At 40.2% G+C, this 26018-nt stretch overlaps 1 protein-coding gene across 13 annotated transcripts in view; it reads right to left on the minus strand.

Moving 5' to 3' along the window:
• Nucleotides 1–284: 284 nt before the first annotated feature.
• DNM3 (dynamin 3) overlaps nucleotides 285–26018 on the minus strand; it is a 330309-nt gene continuing 304575 nt past the window's right edge. For 5 of the 13 annotated variants that reach the window (XM_019530779.1, XM_019530777.1, XM_019530776.1 and 2 more), the window contains 2 exons: nucleotides 24977–25213; nucleotides 5621–8454 (listed from right to left, as the gene is read on the minus strand). In XM_019530779.1, the coding sequence (XP_019386324.1) occupies nucleotides 8385–8454; nucleotides 24977–25213 (307 nt within the window). In that variant the 3' untranslated portion in view covers nucleotides 5621–8384. Of the gene's footprint in view, nucleotides 3012–5620; nucleotides 8455–9480; nucleotides 9593–24976; nucleotides 25214–26018 lie in introns of those variants that run through there. The other 8 variants (XR_002100164.1, XM_019530778.1, XM_019530774.1 and 5 more) reach the window with 8 other exon arrangements.

The following is a 26018-nucleotide window of genomic DNA, read 5'->3' on the forward strand; positions in this document are numbered from 1 at the left end:
TCTCTTCTTTTTATGAAGCATACAAACATATAAAGATATATTTTTGCATTCTGGTGCACTACAGTCTCATAGTGTATGATATCATAGATTTCATAGACTTCATAGACATTAGGGCTGGAAGGGACCTCGGGATATCTCCAAGAAGTTTTGATGGAATCCCAGCAGCATATCCTGTCCTCTTTATTTTAGATGGCAGGGCTTCAACACAGTCCAAAAATTGTTCACAGGGGCTTTTGATGGAAGAAGAAAATGGTTCCACAGAAAAACTGTGCACTGAACCTTACTTTACAAACAGAATTTTTATTTTACTTTACATTCAGGTTTCTTATTGACAATTGCAAATAACATCTTCCATTTACAAACAGACTAGTGCAAATTAACCAGCATTTATCCAAAAGGCTTGTGCTTAATACAAAGGAGATGAAATGTTTGTGTTAGGATGATCTTCCTGGAACTGCTGGAGGAGGCCGCCTAAATAAAAGACAAAAAAGAACCCAACATTCATGGGGAAGGGTGGTGGAGAATTAAGTAAAAAAGATTAAGATACATTAAAATGGCCCATATCCCAAACTACCAGAATAAAGTTGGTTAAGGTAAAAAGGGAGAGGATGTGCACTGGGGGAGGGTGGAGGGGAAGGGAAGCAAGACTATTGGTTGAAATACTGGCATCAGCTGTTATCAATAAAGCCCCCACTTTTGTCACTGGGGTACCACATCCTCTGGAATAAGGACAAACAAACTAGGGTCATAGTGATTGCTGCATAAACTAGGAACAAATGATGTTGCATTTGTCCCGAGACAAGTTGTGTGTGTGTGTTTGCCCCAGAACAAAAAAGTCCTGGGACTGGTGGTATCTTTACACACTGCCCTTCCAATTAGGGTTTAGTGAGGCTCTGAATGCACCACCATTTTCCTGTCATTGATTTAATAACATAATCCTGGGATAACTGTTCAGACATATTTTGTGATGTCCTGGGGCAAACTGTTAGCACTTCTTATCCCATGAACGTTTTTAGGGTATGTCCCAGGACAACAGGCATTGATATCTGAATGATATCCTGAGGTGAAATGATATCTCCCAGGACAAATGCAACATCAGCAGCCCTAGAAGTGTCCTTAATTTTCTTGCAGTAAGTTATATTCTGGGAAAAGGTTTCACTACAATTACAAAATTACATGGATTACCATGCTGGATGCTAACTTCTGTTCAGTACTGCTGGAGTGGGCTCTCTTTTGAAGGTAAGTTTTGCTCAGGCTGCCCGAAGACCTTTGTAAAGCAGGAAGTCTCTGTTTTGTAAAAGGGAAGGGTATTATGATAAAAACTGCTATCCTTCTGTTATAGGGAGACACCTCAAATGGGAGATGCCAAGGCTGGGCAAAGGAAGAGCAATCAGACTATTACAGCAAGATACATAGCAAGCAGTGGCAACATGCTGGATCTCTTTGCCATTTGGAGCTGGAGAGATGAGTTGACCACCATGATGAGAAGCCTACAGCACTAATGTACCAGCTTGTCAGCTTGTGTGGAAGTGAGTTCTCACTCTGGGACACTTAGTGTATGACAGCTAGACCAGAGGCATGCGACAAACTTCTAATGAGAGGTACAAGGTTTGTGTGAAAACAAAGATTGCCCCAGTCCATTAAAGCTACTCAAAAAATGCCCGCAATGATTATGGCAAACTTACTGTAAATTCTGATGAGGAGATTATATGCTTATTGCTGCTGTGCTCATCCCATCTTTGGTTTTTCCTGTTTCACCTATCAAAGTGCCACTGTGGGTGCCCCATTCGCCCAGGAAAGCCAAAGTTTCAGGGACTTAAGCCCAGACTCTAGGAAGATTTGCGCTTTTACTATTTGTTATGCAGTAGAAACCATTTATTCTCCTCTGGGTACCAAGTTCAGTTAGTCAGCTGTCACTAACTCAGAAAAGGAATATGGGAACTCAGATGAATGTTTCTATTCATCTGCACATACATAATCACCCTGGGCAGAGTTTGCAACCATACCAATTTAGGCCAGTTGCACTCTTGAGAATTCACACTGACCCTCTGCTCAGCTAGAAAGTTCACAGGAGCTGTATTTAATGAGGTATTAAGCAACACCCTCCAAAGGCCTGCTGGAAAAAGTTACCCCAAATTCCTAGCAGGACAGCCCAGCAGTGGTCCATTCCACTGGAACAGCATCAAATTAGACTTAAGGTGAAATCTGCTGTCCTGTGTCAGAGCCAGAAACATACCACCCCTGCCTAATAATCAAAACTCTGACACTCACATAGTAAATCCTTACCAATACTGCCAGAGACTGAGCTGTTTAAAAGAAAACCTAACAGAAGATAAGAATGCAGCATGCACAGAACACACTGAAAGACAGGAGAGGCACACATGCATCTCCCGAAAGTAATAATAAAAGCCAATCAGTTGTTTCAATTTATTTAGGTTCAGAAATGCAGTATAACATTTTACAGCAGGTGTATGAGACCTTCAGTAATGATTGAGGTTTCAGGAATCCATTCACAGTGCACAAAGGTCAACACCAGCAATCATTTACATTCTACAAAGCCAATGGCAGATGTTTTGGCTCAAATGAATGAGGGCATTTACATACAGAGCAAAATTCAGAGAGAAGCAGAGCACTTGTTTCTTATTAAAAAAAAAAGAAGACAGTGTTTACATCATTCTAGAAAAGCAGAAAGGGTTAACACACAAACCAGGAAGCAAAACACAAATGGCAGGCAACATAGAACAAATCACATATCAAGAAATAGTGGTGGACTGTCTGGACGGGAGAAGCCATCTCTATCAGCTCGCCTGCAGACAAAGCAAGAGGAAAGATAGGCAGAGTAATGTCCATTTACAAAAGGGAGCTGTTCTATTGTCTTATACGTAGAACGTAGTAATAATGGATTCAGAGACAAAACAGGAGGAGATGAGCCACCAAAGGAGACAGGTGAAACACCTCACCAATACCGATGGAAAAAAAGAGGTCTGCTTTGAATTCAGTTGTTTTCAGTCCTTGAGGAAAAAACAAAACAAAACAGGTCTACCTAATAACTTCTGCATAAAGTATCACATAGTTTTAAATAGATGTTTCTAATATAGAGTATAATATTTTCCATATTCTAACACAAAATGTCATCACATACAAGACATACATGTCTCTTATTATAATAAAAGTTTCCTTTAAAAGAGACTTATATAGAAAGTGCAATAAGACAAGCAATGAAGTAAATATATATTAACACTTAACTATCTTAATATTAACCTTTTCATTTAATGGATAATCTTGTTATTAGGAAGGGATCCCTCAGGTTAAGGATAAAAAGCTAGTCATGGTATAAGCTGACATACTGCATTTTTTCAGCTGAAGGGTCAGCTGTATGCTCTCCATGCTGAGACCTAAGTCTCACCTAATTAAAATGATGGATGAACACCATCCTGAAACCAAACTATATGTGGTCGTGCAGATGACCATCCAATAAAGAATGGAACAGAGATCACTGAACTAAGGAGTCATTGTTCCAGCTCTTCATCCTCAAAGCCAGACAAGTTCCCAAATCCCTTCACGTCCCCATGGGAATGTAAGGAGGAGAATCAACCACTAGGGCCTGTCTTCTGAGCTTTTCTAGAATCAGACTGAACAAAGGAAAGCAGCCTTTTGTCATACTACTCAGACATGGCCATGGTTTAGCATACTACTGCACAAGTGCCCTTGGACTGCAAGGGGAAAGAAAGGCTGCCTACATCTCAGACAGCAACTCCCCTCCTAACAAATGCCAGGGGATATGCTGGCAAGCTAACCTGCTTTTTTTCAGGTATGCAGGGAGAGGCTGCTACAGCCATTCCTGGGGAGCACATGCAGAGGAACTAAAAAGAATCAGGGGCATCATGCATAAAAGATTTAAGTTCTACCTACTGTATAACTTAAGAAAATGAACCATTGTTTTAAGATGAATATTCATTGACTGGCAGAAGCAGTTTCTTATATTATCATATGCTAGGTATTAAACAAGCTGCATATTAAAATACAGAGTATTGCATCCTGGAGCAATAAAAAAGAACCATTGGAATGTAATGTTTTGCTTTTTTGCAGTTCAAAATAGCAAACAAGATGTAAATGTCTTGTACTTTAAAAAACATATTGCAGCACTGTTTTGAACAGCTGCTTCTTGAGAAAAGTCCTGGCTACATATTCTGTTCTAAAAAGTAAATACTGAGTGCGTCTACATGTGCGCCAGACTGTGCAGTTGTTACTCTGCAGTCATTTAGTACTTGATTAAGCAAGTACTCAATGACTGCACAGTAACGGCAGTCCTGGTGCTGCATGAGTCTTTTCCGATGCTAGTGCGCAGTAGCAACAAGCTACAGCGACATAGCTCATCACTACAGCAACATAGCTCATTGCTACTGTGATGTAGTTCATCACCACAGCAATGTAGCATCTCGTGTAGACATGCCCACCGAGTAAAACGCTACCTGCATTTGCCATTGAAGCTGATCAACATGCTTGCATATAATTGCTGTGGTTCTTTTCAGGAGGCTCTTGTGTTGTGTTTATAGTTTAAGATTACTGCCAAAAGAACATTACTCACTAAGTGATCAGAGTTAAGGTTGGCAATTTAGAAGAAACATAATTTTTTTGTGTGATAAAAATAATGAGCCTGATTCTCTGTACCTTCTGTTGTTTGTCATGTCAGTGCAAAGTGAGTGAAAATCACATTAAAGATACCACCATCTTGACTTTTTCACATGCATGTTGCAGGGGAGCAAATGGTGACAAAGTGCAAGGCAACGAGTGCTCAGGTTAATAAGATTTAGTATCTATTTCTAATCTTGCTCTTACAGGATTTACTCCACTAACTCTGAGGACTACAGTAAGGGTTACTCTAGATTTACAAGTCAGAGTCAGTCCTCTCTGAACAGCACAAGATTTAGCCTTAGAGGAAAAAGTATTAAAAATCTGGATTCATTTTAATCAATTTATTTTCAGAATGTAGCTATCTCCAACAGATTTAATTAGAGAATTTTCCCTATATTTTTTGAATAAATATTGCAAATTTTAAGTTAAAGCAGTTTCCAAAAACCAGGTTAAAGGTGTGGTCAGTAGGATCTGCAATGAAGGTGAGTTGCCATTTACATATGGAAAAGCTACTGACAATGAACATATAATTTGTGTTGATGAAGCCCCATGCAGTAGGGGTGTGCGAAGTGAGCCCTATTTAATTTGGATTTGGTCCGAATCAGGGCCAGTGATTCAATTAGGTGATTCGGATCACTGTCCCTGATTAGATTTGGCTGAATCCAAATCTGAAGATTCAATGCTGATTTGATGCCGAATCTGGAGATTTGGTGCAAACCCAGGGAGCACCAGTTGCTGAGCCAGGGGGGGTGGCCCTGAGTGCAACTGGAAGTTCACCAGAACTGCTTCTGGTCCACTTCCAGATATTCTGCCGAGCATGCTGGGGTGGTCCCCCCCCGTGCTGCTGTGGGACACTCCATGTACCCCAGCACAGCAGCATTCACAAGCCGCCTGCTACCTAGAGGTATGTAGAAAAAACACTTAAATCTGTGTCTATGTCCAAATTGCTGAATCTTTCTGAATCAATTTGGAAGGTTCCAATTTGATTCGGAGAGATTAAAGGGTCCTCTGATTCAATTTGGATTCAGAGATTCAGCCACTGAATTAGGCCGAATCTCTGCCCAATTGAATCAAGGACTAACACTTCGCACAGCCCTACCATGCAGTACATCTACTAGTGCAGTTCCACATAAATACATACAGTGTAAGAAATACTGCCCCCCCCAACCAAAAAAGCAAACCCCACTGTATTGTAAAGTTTTACTTTCTTAGATCAAAACAGCATAACTGAATTTAGGATACATAATATCTTTTTACTAAATGTGATTTTATAAATTTGTTGTTTAATGTTTTAGCATGTTCTTCAAATAAACTTTGGCCATTTCAGCAATTCACTAAGATCACCAACATGCTATTACATTAACAAATTCCCTCTTCCCAGTACTTAAAACGGTGACCTCTAGACTCCACAGGTGCATGTTACAAGTATAAGGTTGACAGGAAATTAAACTTAAGCTAACATACAAATCATGCTCTTTTCCTAAGTTAAGCCCTCTTATGTAGTAGAAACTTGATTTGCTTTAGGGGTGGATACAACTATTACTTAATCAGCAGTCTGGGAATATTTAATAGGCAAAATTCCCATTGGTTACAATTCTCTGACTAGATTCTTCCTAACCAGAGGTACTATGTACTATAGCACTATATAGTATCTTACTAAATGAATTTCTTATATTGATTTTACTGGTGGCCTTCAAATCCATCAATGGCCTTACATTGGGAATTGTAAATGTAATTGTAAAAAACCAAACAGTAACAATAATGGATATTTTTGAAAGACTGTGCATTGATTTAATCTCTAGTTTTAGTTTTGTTGATTTTATTTGCTTTACATTTGGGGTTAAACTAACCCCAACTATTTAATATGGCAGGCTAACTAATGAAGATAAAATGTTTAGGCACTGTGCAAATATAACCCCTGAAAATGTACCTCTGTTAAAATAATACATCTCCAGGATGCATAACTAGTCACTTCTCATCATTTGTTTAGTTGGGCCAACGGGCTGTCATACTCAGGCACATAGGATTTCCATATATACAAATGCAAAATCTTGATTTAGTGCAACTTTGTCTTGTTGTTATATTGACTGCCATGGAAATGAAAGATTAGTATGAACCAATATCCCAGAACCAAGCAACACTCAGCTTTGAGGAAGCTGAGACCTAAATCCGCATATCTGAACTCTGTGAGTAAAAATGTAGTTCTCATGGTAACATAAGATATTGGTAGCCTATTCAGGGCATGGTCTATTTCATTCATACCAGGGCTGTCCAGCTGGTGGCCTGGAGGCAGCATGCAACCCATGAGGTGTTGATGTGTAACCCTTAGGCTTTTACTGAGCCACTGCCCCCTTATCTATCTAGCTGAAGCTGCAACTGGGGTCTCTAGGCTGCCCAACTCCATGAGTTTTCACTTCCTGCTCCTGCCGCAGGGGATGTGGTGGGGTGGTGCAGCCCATAACACCAGGGAAGCCCATGGCATGGTATAGTGGTGTGTAGGGGGTGCTGCCTGGGGGCCCATGTCTTGCACTAGTGTGGGCCCCGGCCTCTTAGAAGTTGGACAGTCCTAATTTATATGGTGTTCCCAAGTGGAAATACTATCCACTACAGGTGTGTGTCACAACCTGGCCCTTGTCAATTACTAAACAAGAGAGTTATTCATTATTGGTCCACAGTGGAGGACAGCCAATTAAACAGCTCACCATGCCATACTTGGCATTATTTTCTTTAGCAACATTCTGTAAAACTACATTTCTGATGTTGAGAAATTATAGTGAAAGCATCAATCCATCAGACTTGTGAGAGAGACATGAAGACACGCATAATTATGGGATTTACAGGAGCTTTAATTAGAGACAACGTTGTTTCTCTCAGCCCAGCTGGCCTTTGAGGAAGGAAATGTGTATAACAACATAATGTCAACTTACAGAAAACCTTTCTTTAAACAATTTGATGTATAGCCCTGAAAACTACTTCTAAAAACAAGATGTCCTTTTGAAATTGGAGGGGGAAAAAAGAGAGGCACACTTTAAGCCCTCACGGCCATCGAAACTAGCTCTGTAGATGCTAAGGGTACTTCCCTGGGAGGGAAGAGTCCTGGGCTCTCCCATTCCCTTCTCCACCTTCAGGGATAGGATTAGGCTTTGTGAACTGCAAGTACATAGAGGTGCCTAAACTCTGGAGAGGGGCAAGAGGGAGACTGAGCTTGTACGTTTCCTATTGGCTACCTCTACTTACCTCTGCTTTCTGAACCCCACTCTCCCCATTCTCTGTCTAGTAGGCCTTAGGGCCCAAACCCGGATTACTCTTCAGAGGCACCCAACTCTCCTCATGGACTCTACAGGGATCCTAGACACCTAACCCAATCAAGCCAAATCTTTCTGCTTAAGGATTCTACCTTCTAAGTGTAGGCACCTATAGAAACCATCTGACTTTTGGTCACTCTCAGCACAAACACGCAGTATGGCAAGCCTTTGTTTGACTATACAGAATTATGAATACACAACCTTTTGGGTGCACGTTTGCTAATAAATCAGCTGTTTGCAAGAGGAAAACTCAAGGCCTCCCAGACCTTCCCAAAATGTATGAGACCTCATAAGCAGTGCAGAATGGACAGAGTATATTAGTAAAATTGGTTACTTGCCTACAGGTGTCCATACATGCGACTATACATTGGTTATTGCAACAGTTATCAAGCAAGTTGCTTCCATATATTCAGTTAGCAATTAATGGCATGCCAGAAACTTCACTTAGTCTAACAGGGATGAGTCTAATGGACGAATTACAGTGGGTCGAGTGGGTGAAGGGGGTGGTCTTCGGCTAGAGAGAAAGAGAGAGACAGAGAGAGAGAGAGAGAGAGAGAGAGAGAGAGAGAGGAAAAAACAAGTAGAAACACTTCAACCTTTTAAGTGTCACAAGATTTTGTTGCTCCTATGTTAACATGCACATGCAGCTAAAACTTGCATTTCTAATTTGCAAATACAATACAGTGCAACATCTCTATGCATTTGTGATAGGTAAGAAAGCAAAAGGTTTACCAGCATCTGAACTAATCCTTTATCACTGAATGAGCAGCACAGGTATTCTCTTTGGAATAGTTTAATTTGTTTATTCCCTGTTTTCATGGTTCAGAGGTTGATCATGCATTTCATAAAGGATTGCTATCCCCACCACTCCAAAACCTACTTTCAGCCTGGAGAGCCACAGAATGGAATTACAACTAAGCTTTCAAAAATGGCTATGGATTTTGGATTCCCAATATGAAGAATCTGATGCTCGGAGATACCAAGCACTTGCAGCTCCCATTGGTATCAACAGGAATTGTGCTGGCTCAGCACTTTTGAAAATTGGGCCCACATATCAAGGCACTTAATAAATAGTCCCTTCTGATAAATAGTGCTGATATTAGCAACTAACTCTGGAATCATTAGCTTGTCAGCTCCAAGTGAACCTCCATCCAACAGGAAAAGAGGGCAAGGTGGGAAAGGACTACTGAGTGGGTTCAATAATGCAGAACCCACTGAAAACAAGATTGGTTCACTGATGGGGGAATCTTAAACATTACATATCTGTGTTCTCATGCCATTCATCACACTGAAGCTTAAAGAGGAGCACTCAAATATCAGGTACTGACTTAAACAAATTTAAGCATGTATATACCTCTCCATGTACAAGACTACCCTTACTAAATGCATGAACTCTACCACTTCCATGCTGTCTTCTGCCACTGGCATTTCCATCTGACTCACTCAGATTAGTCCAAAAGTCAGAATTTTTCTTAGGAGATTGTGCTGTGCTGGGAGTCATTTAGAGCCTGTTGGTTGCAGAGTTCAAAGATTTCCTCACCTTTTCTGCTAGAGCATTTGAAAGATATTGCTTCTTCTAGTGGAACATGGTTTCTTTACTCAGTTGATGAGCTCACTTATTATACTCTCTGGGCCAGATGTGAGGAGAGAATCTAAGGAATAAATTGCACGAACAAAGCTTATCCAAATGCTTAGCACTCTTCAAGACAGAGATCTGACTGGCTAGGAAAAATTGCTGAGCATGTTTTTAAAAGCAAAGGAGGCTTGCCTGTGGCTAGAGAGAGAGTGCAGAGGATTCATCTACATGTGTTGTTTGGAATGGTAAGCAGGTTCCAAGTCCATGTATAGTATCATAGGGAACACAGTAACAAAGAAGTGATAAAAGATCACATAACAGAGCTGTAATAAAATATAGTGCTCTAAGATGATTCTACTTGTACTGTCCACCTGTATCTACCTCCATCTGTAAAAACTGGTGTCAATCCATGGCCACTCTTTACTATGCCATACAAACATACATTGACAGTACTAAACTTGTAGGTGGTCCTTCTCAACTCTCAGAAGCTATACAGCCATCTCCTCTGGTTTGGCCACATACTTTTGGTATATCTACACAGCAACAATTGACAACAATCAATCTCTCTAATGTAGCTTCCCCATCTACAAAATTGGGACAATGCCTATGGCAAGAATGCTTTTCTTTCTGCTTCTATTTTATTTTGCAACCAACTTCAAAGGAAGCACATTTAACGGTGCTAAAAGTGCTATGAAGATAGAAATTTGTAAGTGTTCATATTCTTTGACCTGAGACATACTATTTGAGGCATACTTATGCTTGAAAAAGTTTCTTGTTCCTTAAATTGATATTTCAGTACATTGTGCTAACAGAAATGCAATAAATGTGACAAATTCCATCTGATGTTCTACTAGAAATTAACAACGCTTAAAAGGAGACACCCCTCCCCCCCGCGAGAATTTAATTTCTTCATGGTGTTTTCCTGTACAGCTCCAGTGTAGGTCTGTTGGCTCAGTTTCCAAAATCTGTCGATTTATAAAGAACTGCTTCTAAGACTCAGCCTTTGTGCTGGGTTACATTAAATTATTCCTTTGTTGATATATACCATATTGCATTGTTTAGACATTACTAAAAACATCATATCATATGTGCACAATTTACCAACAAGGAAAAATTCATACAGCTGTCTTCATATCATATTTGAAAGATAGAAGACCAGCAATGTATTTCAGCATAAGGATGAATAGAGCACACCAAATTCAAATAAATAATATACCAGACTGAAACTGACATTTAGACTGGTTGGGTAAGAAGAAACTCAAAGGCACAGTGCAATAGAGGCCTACTCTTAAAACTTGTGTTTTGGTCCAGGTACAATGAGTTTCATTGTCTTGTTTTATTAACCACTAAGTACAATATAAAAGCTCCACTTATCTTTAGTCCTACTATCATTGTGTCTACGGCTAAGTACAGACAGTCAAAAAGCCTGAAGCTGAATTGATTCAATCTTCACAGGTTAGTTTAAGCTGCATAAACTCAACTGCTAAGCAAGCGAACAGACATTGACTTTTGATTCTGGAAATGCAGCCACATGCCTGCAGCGCTAGAGCATATCTCCCTGCTTGGCTGAAGCAGATACCTTGAGCCAAGACTACCCCACCCACCCTGTCGAGAAGACAGGGGGGAGTTTGTGGGGGTGGTGTAAAGCATCCTGGGATGCTGGGGGGCTATGAGTTCATGGGAGCTGGGACAGAAGTTCAAATAAAATGATTTAACCTCAATCAGTTAAGTCTGATACTACACCCATCCAGACTTATCTTAAACCAGTTTCAGCCATTTTGAAAACAGTTTGTGTGTACTGAACTTCTGTTGGGTTACAGATTTGAACCAGTTTCCAATCACTTATACTCGTTTATGTGTAATTTCTGTCCCTAGTCCTAGTGTACTACTCGCATCTTGGAAGTCTCTCCAGTTTCAAAAGCCACTGCCCATAGCAGATAAGTGAGTCACTTCTCAGAACTGCAACTGAATGCTAGGATCTGTAGCTTTTGATTTTCATGCCAACATATATTACAGACAAAGGACTGGATTCTAAGGTAGTGTAAGAAGGCATCATTCCATTGGTTGGACTCCAGCTGTATTAGGGTACTTCTGCATGTGGCCCAGGAGTGGTGGGGGTTGAAGGGGAGTGCTTTCATTAGAGAGGCTCCAAGAGCAGCATCTCATGCATCAGAGACCCTGAGCTTCAAAATGGCAGCAGGGATGTTTGAATCATAGCTTGTTCAATGAGCTTTAGTTCAAGCACCCTTGCTGTCATTTTGGATGCGGGAGGCTGCTGGAACGCAATAATTACCACACTCCAGCAGACTCGATTAACTGAGTCTTCTCTGACACGCTGTAACTACAGCACATTGGAGCAGGCTCTGCGCTCTTGTACAGGCATCCTTAGGCTACACAAGTTGAGGTTCTATTTTACAGTGAATGGAAGGGCAGCCCTGGAAGATGCCTATTGCTTACATGGCTTTCTTTGTAGGGGCAAATAGTAGTTACAAGCCTACTTTTGGACTAGGTGCCTGTTTTTATAGTCCTTGTCTAAAGGAATCTGGAGTGCCAAAACAAGAGGATAGGTCTAAAACACATTCCTCTTCTCTTACACTAGGTCTCAAGGTTAAAAAAGTTTAGCAAGGGGGAATGTAGCTATCAATATTGTGGATCTGAACCTCCAACCTGTTCTGCCGGTATAACTGAACGGACAACCAGGTCCCCTATAATTCCTTGTAGGTAAAGTACGGTTAAACCAGAAGGTGATCTTTCTGAGGGCCACTTCTTTCCTTCCTCTTTTATTCCAGCTCAGTTGGCTGAGAAATAAAGTTCTGAGAAAGCATTGTGCAATTTCAACATGTAAACGTCACTGAGCTTTTAGCCTGAAGTATGAGCAAAAGTTTTGTAAATGTTCACTTGCCAGGGCCTTAAAAGTTACAGTAATCTCTAGAATAAAGACAGCAGCAGGGGGAGCTCTAATCTACGTATGAATTCATTCAGATCAAGAGAAACAGAGAGGAAAAAAAACAACCCCCACCCCAAAAATCTGTATGCTGTGCTAGCTGTCATGTCAGTGAGTAAATATATGACTAAGCCCAATTAAATGTTTAGTCTGAAGCCAAGAAGATGATATTGGTAGAGACAGAATGGCCCACATTTCCCTGCTTCCATAAGACTTTTTCTGCTTCCACCAAACTGAAACTGGATTTGCTGTGTTAACTGATCGCAGAACACACAAAAAACTGACTTCTGCGCAGCCCCAGAATCATATAGAAGGCCCCTTCCTAGTGAAAAAGAGCTAATTCTTATTTAGTTGTTGCCTCAAACATTTTAATTGAGTTTTCAACTTTTGGGGCAGGCCCCCACAACCTGGCCTCTTTTAACTAATGACCTGCTGAGTTCTTTTTCTTCTTCCTTTTTTTTTTAAAGGGGAAATGCTGTGTTTGTAAAAATTAGTGCTAAAGGGGCAGGGGATCATAGATCCCCAGGGCTAAGTAAACAAGTCTGCAGAAAGAATCAGGACTTCTAACTAGCACACGTTAAGCAGACATAAAGAATCTACCAATGAAAATGGTGGGCTAAGTACATATTTAATAACTCCCCGATGTTGCTGGAGACCGCCCGCCTGTGAAGAGCTCAGTGGGATGAAGGATAACTCCTACTCCCACCCAAAATTAAAAATAAAGGAAAAAGAGTTTTACATTATTGTTAAACTAAACAGCACACTCCAGTTTTTCAGTCTTAAGAGAAATTTAGTTAGGCAAACACAGTGTGAGAGTGACTAAATAAAGCAAGTCTAGACTTAAAAGTCGATCAGAACCATATGGGAACCTTTCAAGCATCTGCCTTTTCTGAGCTGCTATCATTCTACAGAGTCCACAAAATATGCTTTTTGTAAAGCATGTCTGTAATTACCATGGGAGGCCCTGTTTTAAGACGATAGCTACACTCTGAGAAGGGAAGCCAATGCACTTTTATTTAAAAGCCTTTCATTCCACTTATATTTAACATTCATAATTGTCTGTGACCATCAGAAAGTGCTTACAAAAGGGCATGAGCACAGTTGCATTTTATGGTACACTCCTATTGATCTGGAGGTGTAAACAAAAGCCTGATGTTTACCGATTTCTGCCCAATTGGCAACTGTTTGCTATACTTAAGGCTTCTTCGACTTCTACTGCACTGAAACCATCCTTGCAGCTTTGTAGTGAGCAAATATTTAAGCAGAGTTTCTAAGACAGGGTTTACTATTAATATGCATCAGAAACTCCGGCAGACAAGGTTTTTATTTTATAATAAAAGATTGGGTACCAGGATTAGTATGAAAAGAAAGTGTTTTTTTATTATTTTCTTTAGAAGGAAAATAAATGTCTCATATATTGGCTGTTAAAAGGACCACATAATCAGTTTCCAAGCCTCTCTCATATAAGGGACAGTCTCAAGCTTATTTTATTGTAAAAGGAAATCTCTCCCTGTTTCAGTAAAATCCTGGTATGCCTGGACAACCTTTCTCCCACATCCCAAGTCACTGCCATAACCACAAAGCTGCTGGCTATGTTGGGGTAGGTTTCCTGCAATCTCTGTTACTGAAGCTGTTCCATAAGTGTTGGGCCAGAGACAGTCTGACTGTACAGTTCAGGACTGAGGGCACTTACTCAGGTGTGGGACCCCCAGGGTCAAGTCTACACTACAATAAATGTAGATTTTTATGAATGCAAACATAATTTTACAAAGTATGACAGGAAAGACTGAGGAAGACCCACTTTGGAATATACAACAGCTTGGCAGGTACTCACCTGGGGTGAGGGATACAGGTTAAAGTTACTGATCTGAATCGGGCAGAGCTGGGATTTAAAGCCAAATCTCCCACATCTTAGTGAGCTAACCACAGATCAATTCTGTAGTGGATCTCTCTCTCTCTCTCTGTATATATAAACCAGGGCAGAAAACTGTTGCTGGAAACTTTGTCCTGCAAAATGTTTCAAGATTTCAAAAATGTTGCTGTTTGTTGTTAGGCAAAAGCTTGAGACATTTGAGGTATTTGCAAAAAAACTATCTATCTATCTATCTATATATATATATATATAGAGAGAGAGAGAGAGAGAGAGAGAGAGAGAGAGTTTTTTTGCAAACTATATATATATAGTTTTTATCTATATAAATATATATATATAAAATATATATATATAGTTTTTTTGCAAATACCTCAAATGTCTCAGGCTTTTGCCTAACAACAAACAGCAACATTTCTGAAATCTTGAGACATTTTGCAGGACAAAGTTTCCTGCAACAGTTTCCTGCCCTGGTTTAGTCAGAAATCAGACAATGCATGTGTGATGTTCCTCATTATGGGCACATGGCTATGGAGGAAAAAGAGCTACAGACTAGAGTAATTTTTACAGCTTTAAGCCAATGTAAATTTGCAGGGAAACTCTGAAGAAATAAAGAAGAAAGGTTTCTGGGTCTTAAAATTGGTGGTGAGTGAAGGTGCAGAGAAGTTTGGAATGTTAGAGTATGGACAGACAAAACAATTAAACTGAGTTAAATGGAAATTTTACCAAGTGTCAAGCTGATCCATGATAACTATTTTATATATTTGATCTATTCCCATGCTAACTGCAAGGTTAGTTTAGCAGTTGTTTCATTTAAGAGAAAACTCTACTGGTTTAGCTTCTGTTTATTTTAGGATAGTTATCACCATTTTCACAGATCAGCTGACATGCACTAAGTTCCCCACCACTTGCCCTCACCTGTACGTTTTAACTGTATAATTGCTTCACCTGACCTTGCTTTTTAAGTATGGAGAAGGTGGATGTGGGTGACAGAGAAAAAAGGTGCATTACGACTGAAAGTTTTAACACAGCTCTTCAGTTCAACACCTCACTATTACCTCCCCAAAATTAAGAGCATATGAGCATTAGACACGTAGTCAAAAGATCTCAATGACACAACTATAATGATTGTATTTATAGTACTGTGGCTGCTCCATTCTGAAGGGAAACAAATGCATAGTTTGTTCAATTTTTATTTTGTTGCTACGTCAGATTCTTTTTGTTGCTGTTCATGCACAGACTTGTACATTAATGACAATCACATACGCATGTACAGATATGTATATTTATGAGGATGTTTTATTTTTTTAATTAGTCTGTTTAGTGAACTAATGCATCATATGGAAAATCCAGCTTGAATAAACAAAGACATTAATGCAAAAGAGAGATTTTAATGTAAAATCTTTTAATGTAAAAGATGGTTATTTCTAGCAAACTGTGTATTATTCTTTGCTATTCAGCGTGAAGCATGCCAAGTTGGGAGGTGTACAGAATTTTAGTGGAGGACTAAACAGCCCATCCTTTTAAAAACTGTAGGCCAATGGTGTCTGCTGATGGAGAAGAGCAAAATTCCTGCATATTTTGATTCCACCTACAGCAGGATGCTCACAGATGTCAACAGAAGATGTGCATGACAATCAAGGGTAAAAAACTAACCTTTAAAGAAGTAATTGATATGAAGAGATGAAACAATTATACTGTATTTGGAGGGGAAGCTTATTATAGTTCAGCTGAATCTGCTGCAACTGTTTCGTATGTTGGTTCCTATACACGATAACTAAAGTAAAATGGGCAGCAGCTTACTCCTAAATGAAACTGAGTTAAGTTACCTTGGTTTAACTTTCCATGTTGTGAGATACCAGACAGACAGAAAAATCCATTACTTGGATCAGATGACCTGGACTTAAGAATGGTAAGCCAATCCCCTGGCTCATCAAAGTGGTATAATTATTTGGTTGTCCACATCCTTAGTACCTCAAGTACTTTAATTGCCACATTCAGCATTATTCGATGAGAAAAATATGTGGCCCTCCCTACCTCATTTTGAGCCATTACTATTTCTGCACTTTGTCCTTCTTTTTTTCTTCACTTTTCATTCCCCCTTTTCTTTTCCTTCAAGTCTCTTTTCTTTTCTTACCTCAGCTGCAAGGAAGGAAATGGAATTTCTAACTCCTACCCCCAGCCCCTTTTCCATTTTAGTCCTAGCTCCTTTCTAGTTGCAGCCACTAAAATTATTACTATGCCAATAATCATTAATGTGTAACTGAATGCAATGGAAGTGTCATCCCTTTAAATAATACATCAGGGAAATAAGAGGACAGAAGAGTTAGTACTGTTTCAGGCCAACTGCAGACCCGGGAAAACAGCACTGCATCGGTTTCTTTCCATTAATTATCAGAAGGTTTTCTGCACAGCTATAAAAGTTAGAAAAGTACTACTTTCTATGTACTACATGGCATAATAACCATCTAAATACAGTAAGCAAGACATATCCAGAGCCTGGGTCCTATTTTTGACATTCCTGCTCTAGACACAGGCAGAGCACTCATGACAATTATTATTGACCTAGCTGCTCTGAAACTAATACTGAAGATAAAATGCACCTTTGGTTTTCCATCTGTGTTCCTGGCAAAAACAGTATTTGCTATTGTTTGACTTAATTTTCCTTTTTAAAGTTGAGAATTGCTAAAAATAAGACCACTTCCTTTTACAGATCAGTTAATTTAAAAATAAAAAAGCTAAAGAGGCAAAAAGTCTTTTGCTGAAAACATACATCATAAAGCAAGTTCACCACCCCCCCACACAATGCTGACAGCTAGAGTACAATCCCAATCATGCTCCTACAACTTTCCCATTAGCTTCTCCTATATGCCCAGATCAATCCTTCAGCCTCTAGCCTCAAATTCTTATCCTTCCTTCCTTCCTTTCTCTGATCTCTTCACACCTTCTCTCTCCCTTTTTTCCTTCCCCTGACACACAAGGCCTGTTTCTACTAAGGGGGTTTTCTAACCAGTTTTAAAACCAGTCATAAGATGCAGTGCTTTAAAATCTCCCTCCGCTTATACACACTTGCATGTTTTCTTTGTTCACCCTGTTTCCAACTATACTCCAGGGAAGTGGGAGAGGGAAAGTGACAGGTCTTTAACCTGTGCTGACCTCAGAATCATCAGCTTATAAAATGAGGTGAAAACTGATGCAGCCGGCTGAACAGACAGCAGTGCTCTCTCAGTTAACTGGAAGGGGGGGGAAGCACCATGAGAAGGGGAACAATTAGTCTAGAGGCTCCTTTGAAGGCCTGCTCAGTCCAGAGAATGCTGCAGCTTCTGCCCTTTTCCACAGCCCTTTTCCATAGCCAGTGGACACAGTGCCCTTTAGTTATCCCCCAGGGGAGCTCTCTGTGAAGACAGGCAGAGTACATATTTCTTATCTGATTCTCCAGAGGCACTTGCTGAGCTTTCAGTAGCATTTAAGAACAGAACTGCTTAACATACCCCTAACCAGCTTTGGATCTGGATGAAGAGCCTGACCCTGAATGTCTGATAGGAGGTGCAGAAGAATCCGTAGCTGGAATTGCTAGCTAGTATACCTAAGAAAAAGAACAGAAGAACTTAATTTGGAAGTGCTAATAGCATATGAAGCTTTTCTTACTAGATCCTCCTGATGACCCTCAAGAACAGGAATATATGAGAGAAGGTGTGGAGCTGGAACCAAACTCCAATTTAGAAGAAAGATACCTTTTGAGGAAAATCTCTAGACAGCAGCTGCCAACATATGACCCGTGGACTGGATCTAGCCTGCAGAGCTCAGGTGTTTGATGGCATTTCTGCAAGATGGGCTCTTCATTTGCAGGGTGGCAGTGGCATGGTGGAGAATAGTGGTGACTGCAGCTCCAGCTCCAGCTCGGGCTGGATTTGAAGTGACCCATGCTCAAAGCTAAGCTCTGTTAAAGTGCTCCCCTGTCCTGTTGCAATACATTGCTAACCCCTGCTGTAGGTGGCCTCTGGAATACAAATGAATGTTTGTATTCACTTCCAAGGGATTAGATTATACAAAGATGTGGAATTATGAGGAACTGAGCATGCACAGCACCAGATTTCCAGTAAGATTCAGCATTTTAGAGATAAAGTCAACTCTCAAGAAGATCTTAAATTTATCATGATCTGATTTCCGGCAAAAATCTCTGCCTTTTACTTTGTTAGCAAAATACCTGTTCTCTCCTGTCACTTTCAATAGGACTGAAACCACAATGTGACCTCAGTCAATATGGCATCAGTTTCCTGGTAGCTATTACAGCTGATAAGTAAAGATAGTTACTATTTGGGCACATCTACATGAGATGTTTATTGTGCAGCTGACTAATTAACTGCACAGTAAATGTCTCAGTGTCTACACGTGCGCCCCTATTCGGGTGCACAAAACTAATAAACCCTGCAGCAGGGTAGTCCATGTAAATACAAGTACTAACCTGCTGCAGTTTTTTTCAGGTGTCGCAGCGCATATGTAGATGCTGCCCCGGCTGGCTGTGGCACAAGGGTGCTTCAGTGCGGGGACTGCCTGCTAACTAGCCCTGCACTGAAGCACTCTTGTGCCCCAGCCAGTCCCTCCACAGCCACTGAGCCTGGCTGGAGCAGCCTTGGGGTGACAAGCTGACCCCCAAACTCCCTGCCAGCTGGAGCTGCTGCAACCCATCAATATTCTGTGGTCCAGGGCATGAACAATACATGCCCCTGGAGGCTGGGGGGGCACAGCAACTGCCTGCAATAGTGGCATGGTGGCGAAGAGCAGCTAACTCCTGCAGGCAGGCACAGTGGTGTTGGTGGCGGGAGGGGGGTTGTGAGTGCCAACCAGCAGCCAGAAGCAAGGACTGTGTTGCTGGACATGTGTCTAAAATTTAAATTTGGATCCAAAATGGCAATGGACAGGGAAGATGGATTTCCCTACTAAAGACAGAAATCAGACAACAGATAACTTATGTATTTTTAAATCTCAAAGTTTTTGAATATCTGGAATTGGTAGTACTGGATTTATGCTGGACCAGAGAGTAACAGGAGTGCATCCTGGGATGGGACTTTCAATTACTCTGTGGTTTCTGCTTGCTTTTGACTGCACAGATGTGGAAACAAAACTGAAATCAACTGTTTTCACTCCTTTCTTCCCCTTTAAAAACAGGATTTTTTTTTAAAAAAAACCTTCCATTATTTCAATGTTAATATTAACTTGCCCCTGTGCACACATGGATTAATCTGGATCACTGACACTACTTTTAAGTAAAGCCTTATCCTTGCAGCACGTGTCCTTGGGAGAACACTTTGCACACCATAACTTGTATGTGCAGAGTGAGACCTTATCTCATTCAAAACATAAATTTTGAGGCAGGCATTTTTGCACAGGTTATTTGTACAATTAAAAGTAACAGCTATTCTATTACGCTTTACACTGCATCCATAATTAAAAGACTGTTGTTAACATGGCAAAGTCAGCCCTAAAAGTTCAGAACTGCCAAAATAAGTTTGTCTTTACAACCTTAACTCAGCTCACTTGTATGCATGCATTATAAGTCAATCTTTAACTACATGATCACATAACACTTTTTCCATAGAATTCCTCCTTTGTTCAGTGTACAGGATGGAACATTTGGCTAAAACTTTCTATAAAAACCCTCAGTCTTAGAAAAAGTTAGTTAGAGCATTTTATATTCGGTAAAGGTACAAGAAACTAAACAAAAGAAGAGCCCTAGAGTGAGGCATGTCAGGCAATCTTAATTGCAAACTTTATAATAGCTGTAGTATATAGAAGGCCTGATCAGAGATAGATGCTGTACAAACATATAGGAAAGAACTTATAGTCTAGCTTAACAACAAGACACAGCAGATGATATAACAGAAGAACTGCCATTTACTGGGTCAGGCCATAGGTCCATCTTACACACCCTCCTGTGTCACACATGGGCAGAGAGTGGATGGTGAAAGGGAGTGAACTGGGTATGACCAGGGTTTTTTCTACTGTTCTTCTCTCTCTAGCAGTCTCCAGCATTTGAGGACAAAATGTGGCGGGGCTGATGGTGGACGTAGCAATGATAGAAATATGTTTTCGAATAGACTAGCTTTGTACACAACCACAATGTACCTTACCACCTGCCTAGCGGTTCTCAATTGTCACTGTCTGTAGACAGAAGTAAATGGTAAGCAGGGGGCATGTGCCAAGCAGAAGATGACATAAGAACTGATCACTGAAACACTCCTTCACTATTTAACACTACATTCTAAAGACCTGAGTCTCCCACTGAGACCTATGGGAATTCCATGTGGCCCAGAGGCAGCCTGAGCGTGACAGCACAGCAGGAACAGGATGCCATACATGTGCAAAAGGATTTGTGGCTAACTGGAGATTGTGCTTCCATAGCATTTTGGGTTGCAGTGCATATCCCAATGGCATAGTGAGCAAAGGCCTTTGATTGTTTCTTGAGTGGAACCTTTCTGCTCTCTACCCCAACAGCTGTAACACTACAGAACAGGAAAAGGGGAAGTGGGAGAGAACATGTCCAGGGGCCCATGTCTTAAATCCAGGGGTTCTAATGCCAGGAAAAACACATTTGAATTCAATTTCTTTCCTCATGGAGAAGCTGAGATTCCCCAACTCAACAACTTTTAAAAGCTATAACTTAACAGTAACTGTGCTGCAACTAAAATTAGTACTCAAACAAGATCAGGTCTCTAAAACAGACAAACAAACACATGGCATTGAAGGTTATAGTGGTGCTAGCGCCTGCTTAGGGTCATTTTATTGAAGCAAGTGTGCACAGCTGCATTTTCTTTTAAAATACTGCTGCAGTGTTTTAAGAGAAGGGGGGGAATAATCTAATTTTTGGCAGCAGGGACTATTTCGCAAATCATAGATGCTTTGGCATCAAGCCGTTAACAAAGGCAAGGGGCCTTCACTCGCAAGCTTTGCTGGGAGAGATCCACCCACCTCAAGTGGGATTAATTAAAACAGGCATGTATCATGTGAATAGTTTCTGTTTCCTCACAGAAATACTCAGCACACATAACCCAAAACAGGTTGAGAATCAGAGAGAAGTAAAAAAGAGATTTTTTCCCCCTACTCCCCCTTCACATTTCTTTCTCAGTACAGTAAATGAGGAACAATAAAGACTGAAAAAAGCTCATGGTTTCTGTAAAACTGCAGCTGCTTTGTTTAAATGCTAATAATGTTGAATAAAATCAGGGTTTTTTTGTTTTTGTTTAAGGTAGGGGTCATATTTTGCTAATGAGGTGACAAATTCTCCAATCAAACTACTCGCAGCCACACATTCATCAGGGTGGTCTAAATACTTCCTCTCAAAATGATTTCAGTTATTGCTTTTTTTTAATCTTAAAGCTCAGCAGGAATGAGAGGGAAAAATGCTTGTGTTGTCCTGTCATGTTACAAGTTTCAGCTCCAGAATAAAGAATGAGGAGAAGATGGCTTCTTTGAAAGCCTAGAACAACTTAACAAAAAAAAAGAAAAAGAAAAAAAAAGTACAGTATCATTCTTTTCAAGAAGCTTTCATAGGAATGATGGATTCTGGCACTTCAAGGAATCGCTGGAGAAAATGGTGGTAAAGCAGACAAAGGAGAAAGCCTAAATATATAAGTAAGCACAGAGAAAGCTCAAGTTTCATCAAGACCTCTTCCTTGAGATTTTGTTTTTTTCCCTCTTAATATCTCAGACCCCTTTTTGGAGCTGATTAACTACATTCCTGCTCAGAGTTTTTTTTATTAAAAACAGACTTTAGCAGAAATTCCAAATCTAAAAGTGAACTTTTAATAGACATAGGAGTTGGACACATTACCCTCTCAGGTGACTTCCCCCTACGGCCCCTGCTCAGGGATTTCCTCTCTTCGAGTTTAGTCAGCAGGATAAACTTGACGTTTCAGCACAAATGTGAACCCTTCCTTTATTCTTAAATGTTTGTGTTTTTTAAATTGAAATACCTTCTCAGCAATAGATAAAAAGAATTATAATTTGGGTCAGAAGATGCACTGTAGATCTTTTTTTTAAAAGTCAAATACTAGGAAGTTCTGTAACAGTAGTATAGATGGTTACACTATTAACAACACTGGCTTCCTTCACCAGCAATTGTGTCCCATGCCACCAAGTGTAGTTATGAGCTTTAAATGATGCCTAACTAGGCTTCTCTGGGCTAAGACTTACCACCAGGGCTCCAACCAGCTAGCAGCTTATCAGACACAAGATTAAACATGCAACTAAGCCAGGCAGCTCAGGAAAGCAGTATCCATGCAACAAAGCAGGAAAGAGGAGACATCCTCATTCTCCAGGACAGGCAATTAACAATTGCTGGGCCACTATGGTTCCCTCCAGTAGTACAACGGACAAAGCACTGCCTCTTGATTCTTCATGCTGTGTGTGCATTAATAGTATAATGGAGACTATGGTGAAGGAGCCATTGATATCATTTTGAAGCTCTCCAGACTGAGGAAATTCAGAGACACTATTCTACTTATGGTGCTTAACACCTAAAGAAGCAATAGTGTGTTTCACCTCAATGGTCTAATATTTATCAGTAACTTGAGATAACATAGAGTGTATATTGGCATGACAGAGTGCATTTCATGTGTGGCAAATGATGCATTGCCTTTTCAATTGTAAAAAATACAGAAATGTTTCCTATCACTTTATGTAGTTGATCTGTTTCTTTTCGGTTAGAACAATTATATTTGAAGGTAGAGTTACGTAACTGGAAACCAAAACTGATTTGACAGATTTAAATGAAAGCATTTCAGAAGCTTTTATTCCATAGTGTCAGGTATCCAGACTGTAGCCGTATTGATCTAGAGGCAAAAGGAATCAGAGCTTGGGGTAGAGGTGATATCTTTTATTAAACCAACTAGATGTTTGTACACAAAAAAAAATCCCTTTTTTGGCAAAATAAACGTCTTTAATGTGCCTGAAATCTTGCAATTAAAGACTTTTTTTTTCTTTCTGCAAACATCTAGTCAGTCTAATAAAAGATATCACCTCTACCCCAAGTTCTGATTCCTTAATCCATACATGAAGTTTACTTTAAATGACTATTTTAAAAATTGAAAAACTGAATAGTTACTTTGACATGTCTATGTGTAATCTGCTTAAATTGTCATTATTGGTATTTTTAAATCTTATGAAAAACAGAGTCCCCCAAGTATCACCAAGGGGTTTAAACTAGGGATGTGAAAAGTTAAATGTTTAAACGATAGGCACATTTATACTGGTAATGCATTACCAGTTAACATATAGTGTGGGGCGCAGTCTGGCGGGGAAGGGAAGTGGCACAGTGCTTCAGAGACAGGAAGGTGGCAGGGCAGGCAGGAGGGAAGGAGGAGCAAGGAGTGGGGGTGGGGGGAGACAGGAGGGAGAACTAGTACCCATAGCCTATGAGGTTAAAGAGGAAACCAGAAGGTAGCCTAATGTTAAGCAATTATCTGCTTGTTCACAGGTGCTCCCTCCCTCCCAGAGGTGCCAGCAGCTGCAGTGGGCTGGGAAAGTCTCATACCAGCTGCTGTCCCCTGCAGCTTCACATGAGCTGTGCTATCCGGAAGGGCCTGCCACTGCCACTGCCACTGCCACCCCTTCTCCCCTCCACAACCAAAGGCCCTGGGAGCAGCAGCCATGTATGAGGTGCTGTGTTATCAGTTAACCATTTAACTGATACAATTAGAGGAGGTTAAACGGATAATTTTTTTAACGATATTTACAACCCTAGTTTAAACCTGCGTCTGTGTCTCATAATTTAGGATACAACTGGAAGCCTTTAAAAACAACCTTTTATATTAATGCATTATTAGGGATATTATGTTATACTATAACTGTAATACTTAACAATGTTACATTCAGATACTGGTAAAAGAAAAACTGACAATTTCTTAACTGCTTTCCCCCAAAATGGAAAACCTATAAAACGACCTTAAAGTATTGATGAAAGACAAAACCCCAAATAAAAGAGGACAGAGACAAAAGTCTTTGTTCCTTAACCTACCATGTTCTGCCATATGATTTTATATAAGTTACTTGCTATAATGACTACAATAAGTACACTGTGGTTAGGTATAGATAGCTTTTCCACCAGAGGCTTTGTATTTTTGGACTGAATTTGGACTTTTATCACTGTTGTTCCACTTTTAAGTGGCTGATTTTTTTTTTACTTAAAGACTCAGTAGAGTCACTTCTGGTGATACCATCCTGTGATTCCACCTGAATGGAATGGATGAGTTGAGCCATCTATGCCACCATTCTCCATGTTACATTGCAACAGGGTCTCACTAACTCTTGTGTCTACCTTTTTACTGCTCCCTTCCATACCTTTCAACTGGATGCAACAGAACAAGCATTTGTTTTGCTGTCAGACCTACAATCTGTCATTTCTTTATTTCAATTCACTTTATACTTGTCTTTAAGTTAAAAATTTCTTATTAAATCATTGAGAAATAAGCTTTGGAATAAAAAAATAATGGATATTTCAAAAATCAGTCTTTGACTTCCTGGAGTGAACAGTCTTTTGCTTTGTTAACTCTAGTTTTAAGAAGATTGCATTTCAGTTTTCCACGCAATGTCTGTTATTCTATAGGAAGAGAACCATGCCCAGCATCAGGAGTTATTCAACATCTTACCTTGGAATGCTGGGAGGAGCCCGTGTTGGCCGGGATGGAACCTGAGGAGGTGCTCCAAGGGCTTCACTGCTGCTAGGAAATGGGGGTAATGGTCCTGGACGGAACGGGACTGGTGGAGCCCCTGACTGAGGGCCTGGAGATGGGATTGCTGGAGCAGGTCCTCGGCCAGGTAAAGGTCTGGTTGGGGGATTATTTAAGGTAGGCCTCCTCTGAGTTGAAGGACTTGGAGGAGGTGATCTAGTGAATAATCAGAGATTAATGAAGATCTACACACTTTTTACATGGAATCCAGAAACTCCCTGACATCTCTAGCCATCTTCTGAATGTTTTCCTCTGCTCTTATATTGTTTTAGTTCTACAGGGCATAATTTAAGCAACCCAGTATTGCACAGATCTGGTATTATGTACTTGCAATAATGCTTTTTTGGATTATCTTTTCCATGCTCTCATCCATTTCTAATCACTACTCAGAGCTGCTTCAGATTCTCAAAAGAATGTCTACTGTTTTGTTAAATGCTATCAACCCCTTAACCACAAAACTTAGACAACACCCAACAGTCCCGTAGGGAGTAGCTATTATAATGGTCAGAAGCAGATGTACAATTGCAAATGTCAATATAAAGGGTTTAGTATCATTAGTATTCTACCACTATTTTATTAAGTTAATTTATAGGGAAGGATATTCCGTGTCTTTAAGGAAGCCATAAGTAAGGAGCACTGAATTCTCAATTGCTTGTAAGCGGAACCAAAATTAGACAAAGGATTTGGGTTAGATTTTAAAAATGGGACTGCCAGAGCTTGGAAAATGGAAAAGTTAAAACTCCTAAAAATACAGGGAACTTTAAATGGGAGGATGTAAGTGATCACATGGTTTGCACTACTTTGCAAGCACATCAAGTAAATAGAGGATCAGCCAAGTCACAAAGTATGCCACACAGTCTTCTGAGAGTCAAGGACAAGGTTACTAAGAACCTCTGTTGGTATATATATAAACCAACAATCCTATAAACCACTCTGGCATTTAGTTGCCTAACATATATGT

Source organism: Crocodylus porosus, unplaced genomic scaffold (genome assembly GCF_001723895.1).
Source record: "Crocodylus porosus isolate Cpor-Errol unplaced genomic scaffold, CroPor_comp1, whole genome shotgun sequence".
Classification (NCBI taxonomy): Eukaryota; Metazoa; Chordata; order Crocodylia; family Crocodylidae; genus Crocodylus; species Crocodylus porosus.